Here is a 12318-nt window from a genome sequence, read left to right as displayed (position 1 = left end):
TTTTTGTTCACTTCTCTCCCCATCCTTGCAGTTTTGTCACAGTCTTCTGCTTAAGCACAAGCTTGATCTTCTTTCCCTTTCCTGCATTTGACCCTGGATGATAATGACCATATCTAATCCAGTATGAGTAATTTCCTGTGGGAATCACTGGTTACAAGCTAGAAGTGTGAGGAATCTTCTTTTTATTTCACTTTCTGCCTAAAACTGTCAATGCCAATTATAGTGCTTTGTTAATAATCTTGAGGTTAGCTGAATCAAGTTAAACCAGGAATCATAACTGGGATGTTTTTTGGTAGGGGCTAAGTGCCAACCAAGGGTTATTTTGGTTCATTAGGTCACCAAGGTAATTTACCAGGTATTTACCCAATTTTGCTCCATAATTACTTGTGGGATGTGGTGTAATCTTGCCCTGTATTCCTGCAATTAGTTGAGAAGCAGCTGCTTCAAACAAATAGGGAAAATTAAATGGGAATGATTGATGAGCAGTAATTGCCAGATTTGGTGGGAGGTCCTGTTTTATTAATTTATTAATGTTTACAAATGGGAGGCAGAGGGTGATGGTGAGCTATTGTTGTGAATGGAAGCCCGTGATTAGGAGTCTACCACAGAGATCAATGCTGAGACCTTTGCTGTTTGTTATCTACATTGAGAACCTGGATGTGATATGATTAATAAAGTTTGCAGAGGATATGAACATTGCTATTGATTATGATGAAAGTAATCTTGGGCTACAGAATAATCTTTATCAGTTGGTAAATTGGGCAGGGAAATAACAGATGGCATTTAATCCTGATAAATGCTCTGACTTCTCATTAAGGTAGGATTTGTACCACGAATGGTAGGGGCCTTGGGGGTATAGTGGAATGAAAAAACCTTGGTGTACAAGTTCAGGGATCTTTGGAGGTGACAGTACAAGTAGATAGTGGTGAAAAATGGGATGCTTGTCTTCATTAATCAAGATGGAGTATAAGTGCAGAGAGATCTTGTTTCAATTTTTAAAAAAAAAACACACATGGTTTTGGGTCACTGAAGTATCATGTACAGTTCTAGCCAGTACACTATTAAAAGGAATGAAATTGTACTGGAGAGGGCGCAGAGGAGGTTTGCCAGGTCATTGCCTGGGGTGGAATGTTTCAGTGTGAGGAAAGACTGGAGAGGCTGGGTCTGATTTCCCTGAAACAGTGTGGGCTGAGGGGGGCACCGGATTCAAAATTGAGGGGCAAAGGTGGGTTGTAGAGAGCAGAAACCTTTCCTTTGGCAGAGGTGCTTAATAATATAGGGCATAGGTTTGCGGTAAGTGCAAAGAGGATCTTGAGGTAAGGGACTATAGAAGTGGTACATTGTAGATATTGTTAGTTGGGACTTCGATACAGAATTGGCTTGGGCCTGGTTATGAAATCTGAAAACTGTCTGATTTTTTTTAAATCTTCCATAGATATGTTTGTTGATTGGCTTGGCTTAACCAAATACTTTGTTACTAATCCTTTGTTTTTCCTTGTACTCGTATTAAAACACTTAATCTTAGACTTTAATTTTTCTATTTCATGTAATCACTGTTGTGTTGGATTCTCTCGCTACTCCCCCATGAAACTAAATCACAAAGTAACTTCCATTTACAACATTTTTTCACAATGCCCTGCTTGTGATTGTTAATACTTTTTACTGGTTGGTATGAAACAGTTGAAGTATTTCCCTGTCTCTTCTGTCTTTGAGGCAAGTTCTTTTTTCTGGCATGACATGTGATTTGGATTTCTGAAACCTTTACCAGAAAACTGAATTCTCAATATATTTTCCTTACAAATTAGAAGTGAATCTGCCATATTCCTGCTATATTCTTAAAATTATTTGTCTTTATGGTTCAAAGGTGTACTGTCCTTAATATTTTCAGAAGAGACAGCTGATGGAATGATGTGTTGATATTAAGTGCAATTCTTCCCTCTAATTTTCAGTTTGAGTGGTGCTTCTCCATTCCTTGGTGAAACCAAGCAAGAAACCCTGACAAACATTTCTGCTGTGAACTATGACTTTGATGAAGAGTACTTCAGTAACACCAGTGAACTGGCAAAGGATTTCATCCGCAGGCTTCTGGTGAAAGACCCCAAGTAAGAACCACCTTTTGCCAAGTTAGTGGTAGGCAAATGCAAGTATCTGTAATGTGCCTGTAATGGACAGAGTACTTTGATTGATCAGTTAGAGAAAGTGGAGACCTGAGTCTCCATCAATACATGTGCAATTTTTCATCTTTTGCCTTTCTTTCAGAAAACGAATGACCATTGGCGATAGTCTTGAACATCCATGGATTAAGGTAATTATTTTATTTTGTGCTTGTATCCTAGAGGTCCAATAATTACACTTTGATATTCTGTGGGGAACACAGCTTACTTGGTTGTGTTGTTGCTAAATGACCAGAAAAGTACTGCTAACTAACAAAGGCCTGTAGTGATGTTCAAGCAGTATGATTCACCCCAGAACACTACCTCTGTTTAGTACTATCACTAAAGTATTACAACATGCCAAAGTTTTATCTCCCCCCCCACCCCGCCCCAACCACTATTTTAATATGGTAAGTTGTCTGCAAGTTAGTTATAAATATGTGGTTTCTAGTCACATAGAAGATTGCAAGATAGTTACTCAAAATTGAGAATGTAAAAGATGCAAAGTGTTAAGAATTACCTGGTATGGAGAAAATGTCAGAATTTAAGTTCCAGTCATCTCAAACTATAAAAAAAATCTGAGGTGACAGAGTATAGTCCTGAAATTTGAAGCATTAGAAAAAGTTACAGATGGAATAAATAGATTTGAAAATAAGGATGTAAGTTTCAACCTGAGGAGCTCGATAATAAGTTTACTTTGAAGCTTGTCATTATATACTACCCTGAAATTCATTTCCTCAGCCAGAGTAGATCAGTAAACTAAAGTGAGTTGGTATTCAAGTATCAGAGCTTGTTTATACTGTTTGATATTTAGAAATGTGGAAGTATGCAATGCATGCAAGTAGGTTCAGTTACGTGCCTTGCAATAGGTTGCAAGTCTGTGGTGGCCAGTACGATCATGTTTGCTGTTGTGTGCTGGGGCAGCAGGCTGAGGGTAGCAGACACCAGCAGAATCATCAAACTCATTCCTAAGGCCAGTGATGTTGTGGGGATGGAACTGGACTCTCTGACGGTGGTGTCTGAAAAGAGGATGCTGTCCAAGTTGCATGCCATCTTTGACAATGTCTCCCATCCACTACATAATGTACTGGTTGGGCACAGGAGTACATTCAGCCAGAGACTCATTCCACCGAGATGCAGCACAGAGCGTCATAGGAAGTCATTCCTGCCTGTGGCCATCAAACTTTACAACTCCTCCCTTGGAGGGTCAGACACCCTGAGCCAATAGGATGGTCCTGGACTTATTTCCTGGCATAATTTACATATTACTATTTAATTATTTATGGTGCAACTGTAAAGAAAACCAATCTCCCCCGGGATCAATAAAGTATGACTATGACTATTAATGGTGAAGTACCCAATCTAACATCTGATGCCTCTTCACCCATCTGCAGGTGATCAAGAGAAGGAATGTGAGACGGGAGGATAACGGCAAGAAGCCAGAGCGTCGTAGACTGAAGACAACACGCCTCAAGGAGTACACAATCAAATCACACTCCAGCATGCCTCCAAACAACACCTACGTCAACTTTGAGAGATTCTCCAAAGTGCTAGAAGAAATCACTGCAGTAGAAGAAAGCATTCAGGAGCTGGTGAGAAACAAGAAGTCCTTCAAGGAGGACATTGATGCCCTTGTTTCTATTTATGATGAAAAGGAATCTTGGTATAAAGAAGAGAATGAAAGCATCAGCCAGGACCTTGGGCACATTAAAAATGAGTTACGCAAGACAGAAACCTTGAGGAAGCAGGCGCAGGATGAAGTCAAATCAACCATGCTGTCTACTAACATCCTAAAGCGAAAATATACTAAACTAGAAACCCGTTATGATGCATTAACTGCAGAACTGAAGTGGGTTGAGGAACTCTTGAAGTCTGTGGAGCAGGAGGGAATGAAAGGAGGGATTGGAAACGACGGCCGACATGGAGGAATGCGTTAGGTGCCATTCGGTTGGAAAAATGTGAACCTCCTGAGCCAGTTCATTATCTACAACTCTGCCAAATTGGAATTTGGCTTCGGCCACAGTTCACAAACTAGAGTGTTTTCAGACTGAGTTTATCTTTATTCTGGCCCTCCTGAAGGGTTATTGTTAAATGAATTTTTTTGTTAAATCCCTGAGGAATAATGACCTGTCAGTGGATTCCCAATCACTAGCAGTGCATGCTGCTATTGGCATTGCTTTTGCTACATTTGAGTATTTGTGTACCAAGGTATTTGAGCACAATTTCCTTCCCAACACCTATTGGCAGGGAGGGCATTTATTTGTTCTGAGAGATGTGCTTTCTTTTGGACAAAATGCAAACACCCTCCTCACCCACCATCCCAATCTTTACTTTTACTGAAATTATTTGGATCTTTTGCTGACAGGAATAACTAATGTAATTGGATGACTGAGTTGTTGTCAGGCCTGAGTCTTTTGAAGCAATCCCTTCTATAATCTAAAATGGTTACATATGAAACAGTTAAGAGAATTTCCTATTTGCATGAGTTGATATTCACTGGAGAAATAGCAAATTCTCGAGAAAAGACCAGATGCATGATTTGCATCAATGACTACGGTAGTGTGATTAGTGAAACTAAGGACCAAATGTACTTGTTTCTGATTTTGAAGGAAAATCTTCTTGTTTTACACACTGGCATTTGCTTCACTGCTTCAGTAGGGAGAGTAAACCTTTTGCAATACTCACTGCTAATTCTGATTGGCAGATTGAATTGTGGATGTGGGCAGACAGCATAAATGCCAAATTCTCTGAGCAGCTGCCTTGTTTTCTCTAGTGAGGAGATGATGGGTGTTGGGGCGAATCTATTACTGCTTCTGTCTTATTGCAAGTTCAGGTCCAATTCTCTAGAGTCCAACGGGCAGCTCTCTTGCATTTCCTTTAAAATATTCTGACATTGGGTTTATTTAGCTGGTCTAGGCTTTTGTTGCCTGTAAATCTCTTAATTTGGATGTTATGACACTGACTCGGTACTAATGAAGAATGAGTTGAAATGGATTTTCGTTTGAGTCTCAGTAATGAAATGCTTTGTTCATTGCTACACAAAGGTGTTATGGAAACGTTATTTAGACATTTATATAGTTATGAACAGCTTTAAGTTTTGGCAGCAAAGTTAATATTTCCTGTGCCTGGGACAATAGTCCAGCTATCTTTCAGCTAGCAGAAGTCGAGTAGCAGAACAAGCAATGATTTGATACCAAATTTAAATTCCACAAGTTATTGAACCTGACTACCTCTTGCAGAATAACTGCTGAGATCTCCAAAAATTCCATTGTTCCCTTTAAGTGTATCAGAACATAGCATCCTCTGAAAAGGCATCCTTTGCTTATTTTCAGATTTCTAACATGTGCCTCCTTTGTGTGAAAGGGATGACCTTTGCTCACAAAATATAAACATTTTTCCACCAGCTCAATTTGTGGTGCAGTTTTCACTAAATATTTTAAAGGTTGTATTGACTAGTAACTTTGTGCAAGTTCTTATAAGAAAGAATTACCTGTAAGTAGCTGGTGTTTCAATGTGCCATGCATGAGAGGGGTCCACTGCAGTCAGTGGTACTGCACCTATTTCACTGAAACTGTTGCAAGAGATATTTCCTGCCATTCCCTTCCCACCTCCTTTTGATCTTTTGTAACATTAGTGGCTAAAATATTTCACTTTTTTGTACTCCTATTATTTGTACAACAACATTGTCTTAACATTTAATATGGCATTAACTTGATTTCCTTTGAGCTTTGGTATAAGCAAGTTAAATCTTTATTTATAATTTGTGATGTAAAGAACTTCAGTGTAGTGCACTGTGCAACTTTCTTTTGATCTAGTCTTAATATTTAAATGTCCAGTTAACACCATTTGCACGTAATGCATTACTTTCATGCAATAATAAACAGTAACAATTCCAAGAATTTGAAGTTAGGAAATTAGTTTTGTTGATGGGTCTAATTTGTGGAGAGTAGCCACACAGGTATTAACTATTCTTGGACTGTGAGTAAAATATACTTGAATGCCAAACAGCGGGAACAGAAAAATTTCTTCGAGTAATTGAGTACTCTTGTGGTAAGTCCATTTTGGTCACATGATTTGCTTTTGCATTGAACAGATTTTTTAGTGCAACACTCAGTTGTGATCAGGACTGATCTGTATTGTCAGCGATATCACCCTATCACTTTGTCTTGATGTTCAATACAGAGCCAAAACTGTTTAGGTTCTGGATGTTTAAAATTCTGCGTTTCCATTCTCTCTATCCTGGAATATATATAGCAAAATATTAATTTGTTCTGTGAGCTAAGTCACTGTACATTCCACATGCATACTTTGTTTTAAGGCTTGAATCCTGCACAGTAGTATGAGGTAGTTGCTAGACAAAATGAATGTGACCAGATGTATTATATGCACATCAAGTCTTGGCATTGTCCACACTGCAAAGTTCATATTTATTCAGCTGAATGCTAAAAGCACCTTTAATTGTTTTAATGCATAATGCAGTTCTTGAAAATCGCAGAACTGTGATCTTCATAGCATAGGTCAATATGGAAACATCTTAAACTCAAATCTATTAATGTGTGTTGATGTGCTAATTATCCCTCCAGTACTGGAGAATCATGATAGAATTAAAAATGACTGTTCAGTGTTGGAAAAGACCACCAGACTGCACATCTTCAACCGCCTACCCAGCACTCAGCCGGAGAGAATGGAAACGTACTAGATTGATTTGTCAGCAACCTACATGTCAAGGAGAAAAACTGAGGGAATATTCCAGCATCCGCTTTCTAGCAATTCCTGTGATTACGCCCATTTGGATATTAGTGATGTTACCTCCCTACAGTCAAATATCCTGACACTGGGTTCAGACCTGTTGAATAGCTGAGCTGTTCTGCTTGTATTCAATGCTGGCTGTTCAGAAGAGAAGAGCAGAATTCTATTGGGATGTTGTACTGGGATACTACCTCTGACAATGAACTTTTCGATGCTGTAATTTTAAATCTTTGTACTGTTTTGTTTAAAATCACATTTTGTTTTCCATCCAATTGATCTGGCAGTACATTAATCTTGCCATTAATTTGTCTACCCTGGTACTTTGAATAGGAAAGTGTTAATTAGATTTCTATGGACCCTGTGCCCCATCCCCACCATGACAGAATCATTATAACCTTATCTGTAAAAACCTGCTACGCACAAAATGACTTCGGCATTTTCTATATTACAACAGTGACCTTCATTACCCTCAGATCTTTGATTTATTGATTATCCTGTGTAACCCAACCTTCAATAAAATGGATTTACCTAGTAATTTAATAGCTAATCAACTTGCAGCAGAATACTATTGGGATAATATTTTAAATGATTTGAAAAAATGCTTTGTGTATAAATTTAGACTAATGTACGAACCGGTTAAAGACAATTTGCGACAAATCCTGACTTTCTGTAGCTACAGCAAATCTTGCTATAGTTTGTTTCAACTATCCTGAGTTATATGAAATGACTTGGTCAGTCTAAGCAAGTCATGGGTTCCAGGATACAGTCTCATTCAGTGTCAAGTGTATTCTGTAACCAGTCAAGTTCATCCTGTTGCATTTTAAGCAGCTGTTTAGTACCAAGGTATACACTCTGGAATCAAACCAGCACTTGATGGGTTGCAAGTGTAACATACTTTTGAGGAACAAGTTATACTTATTTGCATAATGAAAGAAAAAGTGGGCAACATTTTCACCCACCCAGCACTGGAGAAGTTATCTGTAGACTAGCATAGATAATTAAACCAATTCATATTTAATGAGCAGAGTCCAAGTCATTCAATACAGCAAAATAAGTATTTTTCTGGGCTGTAAATGATGTTTGATCTATCAAGTCTTTGTTTACACAGCAAATTGTCCAGCTTTTACCATCATTGAACCTTATCAACATGAGCTGTGCCTCTTATTCAGCTTCCTTTTTAAGTGTACATAGAATCAACCTTCCTGCCGGTGTAGGTTCCACTTCTTCAATTTTCAGTGCAAATGGAAATGAACTTTTCTGAGCTGTATTTGTATACTTGAAAAGGTCACTTGAGGAAAATATTAACCACTTGTCCATGCATTTGCTTCAGTGAGTGGTGGTTAAAACTAATAGCTACACCCAAGAGGTTCTCCAATTTAAAGCCCTTTTCAATGGGTGTAAAGCCCCACTTAGGGGTAAGCAGTTATCTGCCCTATGTTTGGATGCTTGATGTCAGCTAGCTTCCTCACCTGACTACTGGTTATGGTGCAACAAAACTTGCCAATATTATTTCAATGAACACAACTTCTATGGGAGAAACTGTTTTTAATGTGTTTAAACTTTCTACACTATTTAAAACAAGTGGGACATTGACTAATGAAATATGCCATATTTACTAGGGATGATGGGGGAGAGAGACAAAGCTCTTTTTTATCTATCAAGCATTTAGTGTTTAATTTTGTGGCTTCACTGTCTAATGCATTAGTGGGCATGTTATACACCAACTAGTGCATATGATGCATGTACTTAAAACCACTTTGAATTTCCTTTACTGTAAACTTTGATCATTAGTTGCTATTTGTATGCATCACATTTTAAGAGCTATGAACAAAGTATTTTACTGTTTAAGGTGATCAAGGCTCATTTCTTTAACATTTTATAATAAACTTTTTACACAAAATATGGTGGCATTTTTATATTTGCATACTATTTATAATAGGTCACTAAGATGAGGTTACTGCAGATGTTTCATTGCTGATCCCTCCCAAAAATGTACCTTGGGATCCTCTGAGGACTTTTCATGTCCAGCTGATCAGTGGCATGGAACTTGTCTCCTGTCTCGGGTACTACACACCACCTTGTACTTGTCTCTACATGAGCATCTTCATGAGATTACCATGCATCAATAAACTAATTTATTTTATATTAATTGAATGCTTTTGACATACAGGGCAATGTTGCAGAAAGAGGTGTGGAGAGCAAAGACTAATGGCTTATAAAGAAAATTGACAAACGGTGTATTTGGAGCAATAAGAAAAGGTGGACTGATGTTTAAGCTTGTTAAACTATAAGACTACTAGAATCTTGTGAATCTACTGAAATCTGGCATGTCTTAAGCAACCCTCACTGATTTTTTTATCATTGCACCATAGAAATCACTGTATACAGAGGCAAGCAACACACATCAAAGTTGCTGGTGAACGCAGCAGGCCAGGCAGCATCTCTAGGAAGAGGTACAGTCGACATTTTTTGGGCCGCAACCCTTCGTCAGGACTAACTGAAGGAAGAGCTAGTAAGAGATTTGAGAGGGGGAGATCCAAAATGATAGAATACAGGAGGGGGAGGGATGAGCCAAGAGCTGGACAGTTGATTGGCAAAAGGGATATGAGAGGATCATGGGACAGGAGGCCCAGGGAGAAGGAAAAGGGGAAGGGGGGGGGAACCCAGAGGATGGGCAAGGGTTATAGTCAGAGGGAGAAAAAGGAGAGAGAGAGAGAGAAAGAATGTGTGTGTATATAAATAAGTAATAGATGGGGTATGAGAGGGAGGTGGGGCATTAGTGGAAGTTAGAGAAGTCAATGTTTATGCCATCAGGGTGAAGGCTACCCAGATGGAATATAAGGTGTTGTTCCTCCAACCTGAGTGTGGCTTCATCTTTACAGCAGAGGAGGCAGTGGATAGACATATCAGAATGGGAATGGGATGTGGAATTAAAATGTGTGACCACTGGGAGATCCTGCTTTCTCTGGCAGACAGAGCGCAGGTGTTCAGTCAGCTCATAATTTCCAGCATCTGCAGTATTCCTCGTGTTTGCATACAGAGGCAAAACAGCTTGGTACAGCAACTGCTCTAAGAGATGTTGATATTACAGGGAGCAGCCTCCCCTCAATGGACTTCTGTTTATATTTCCCACTGCCTCAGTAAAATATAAGGCTCACTCTCTTCTCTCCTCTCCAATTTCTTTAGCCAGAGGTAGTGAATCTGTGGAATTCATTACCACAAACAGTTGTGGAGACCGAGTCATTGAGTATATTTAGAGGTTGATAGGTTCTTGATTAGTCAGGGTGTTGAAGATTACAGGGAGAAGAGAGGAGAATGGGGTTGAGGGGGATAATAAATCAGTCATGACGGAATGAACTGCCTCATTGGGTCCTATATCTTCTTGTCTTACCTTCACTGAGTAATCTTGGGGAAACTCATGCAAATAATTACTACTCCTGCACCCCCCCCACCAAGATATTGTCAAATTTGTTCATTACACAAGAAGCAAAATGGGGTATAACTGGGTAAAGGCCGTGAACTTCGACTGCATTTAATAATGAAAGGTTTCTGTGCAATGTGGAGTGTTTTGGGTAGGATATGGATAGAGGGTTGATCGAGTGACTGAAAATGTTGTGTGGGGATAAAAGGGAGATATTTTTCTGCATGGCACATTGTAACTGGTAGAAGCCTAGAGGGATCACTGCTGAACTATTTTTGTATTGCCTTTGAAGAATCATATGTATTATTTGCAAACTTGAATACTTAGAACGGAATGGGAACAGGCCCTTCAACATTGTGAGAAACCAGCTAAAGAGCAAATCACAAACATCCAAACACTAATTCCTCCTATCTACACAATGTCCATATCCCTCCATCTTCCTCACATTCACATGCCCATGTAAACGTCACATCCCTTTGAATCTAACACTCCCCCACCCCCCAGTGCATATCATGAGGTATTAGACATTTCAACCCTGGGAAACAGATACTCCCTGTCTACTCTATCTATGCCTCTCATAATTGTATAAGCCTCAGTCAGATCTCCCCTCAGCCTCTGCTGCTCCAGAGAAAATAACCCAAGATTACCCAGGCTCTCATGATAGCACATGCCCTCTAAAGCAGGCAGCATCCCAGTAAACCTCTTCTATGCCCTCTCCAAAGCCTCAACGTCCTTCCTACAGTGGGCAACCAGAACGCTTTGTAATACTTCAGATGTGGCCTAACCACATAGGCACAAATAATGTGAAAGCAAATTGAGAATGATGTGCAATGCCTATAAAGGGCCACAGACTGAATGAATTGATGGCAAATAATATAACCATATAAACATTACAGCACGGAAACAGGCCATCTCGGCCCTTCCAGTCTGTGCTGAACTCTTACTCTCACCTAGTCCCACTGACCAGCACTCAGCCCATAACCCTCCATTCCTTTCCTGTCCATATTGCTGTCTAATTTAACTTTAAATGATGACATCGAACCTGCCTCAACCACTTCTGCTGGAAGCTCGTTCCACACAGCAACCACTCTCTGAGTAAGGAAGTTCCCCCTCGTGTTACCCCTAAACTTTTGCCCTTTAACTCTCAACTCATGTCCTCTTGTTTGAATCTCCCCCACTCTCAATGGAAAAAGCCTATCCACGTCAACTCTATCTATCCTCCTCATAATTTTAAATACCTCTATCAAGTCCCCCCTCAACCTTCTACGTTCCAGAGAATAAAGACCCAACTTGTTCAACCTTTCTCTGTAACTCAGGTGATGAAACCCAGGTAACATTCTAGTAAATCTTCTCTGTACTCTCTCTATTTTGTTGACATCCTTCCTATAATTTGGTGACCAAAACTGTACACAATACTCCAAATTTGGCCTCACCAATGCCTTGTACAATTTCAACATTACATCCCAACTCCTATACTCAATGCTCTGATCAATAAAGGCCAGCAAACCAAAAGCTTTCTTCACCACCCTATCCACATGAGATTCCATCTTCAGGGAACTATGCACCATTATTCCTAGATCCCTCTGTTCTACTGCATTCTTCAATGCCTTGCCATTTACCATGTATATCCCATTTTGATTAGTCCTACCAAAATGTACAAGGTTACCTGTTTTGGTAAGAAGTATAGAAAAGCAGAATAATTAAGATTTGGGGTGAGCTAACAATAAGAGGTAGCATACAGGTACATGTTATTAGGAAGACAACTAGTGTGGAACTTTTTCTGCTAGAGCAATGGAGTGCAAATGTTTTTCTAGAAGAGGGCAATGCTGAGGCTAGGTACTATGCAGTTCCAGTCTCCTTGTTAAGGATAGAGTTATATTTGAGGTGAAGCTTCCCTGCATCACTGGACTGATTCATGGGATAATGATTTATGGGGAATGTGAATAGATTCTGGAGTTCCTTAATAGATTCAATTGGTGAATAGAATAGATCTGG

At 39.4% G+C, this 12318-nt stretch overlaps 1 protein-coding gene across 1 annotated transcript in view; it reads left to right on the top strand.

The window, feature by feature from the left end:
* The window catches only part of dapk3 (death-associated protein kinase 3), a 34314-nt gene extending 25523 nt beyond the window's left edge, over nucleotides 1–8791 (top strand). The window contains exons 7-9 of the mRNA XM_072243958.1: nucleotides 1950–2102; nucleotides 2260–2305; nucleotides 3548–8791. Coding sequence (XP_072100059.1) covers nucleotides 1950–2102; nucleotides 2260–2305; nucleotides 3548–4090 — 742 coding nt within the window. The 3' untranslated portion in view covers nucleotides 4091–8791. The remainder of the gene's footprint in view (nucleotides 1–1949; nucleotides 2103–2259; nucleotides 2306–3547) is intronic.
* The last annotated feature ends 3527 nt before the right edge of the window (nucleotides 8792–12318 follow it).

The sequence above is a fragment of the Mobula birostris genome, chromosome 26, assembly GCF_030028105.1.
Source record: "Mobula birostris isolate sMobBir1 chromosome 26, sMobBir1.hap1, whole genome shotgun sequence".
Classification (NCBI taxonomy): domain Eukaryota; kingdom Metazoa; phylum Chordata; class Chondrichthyes; order Myliobatiformes; family Myliobatidae; genus Mobula; species Mobula birostris.
This window is presented reverse-complemented; position numbering and strand designations above follow the sequence as displayed.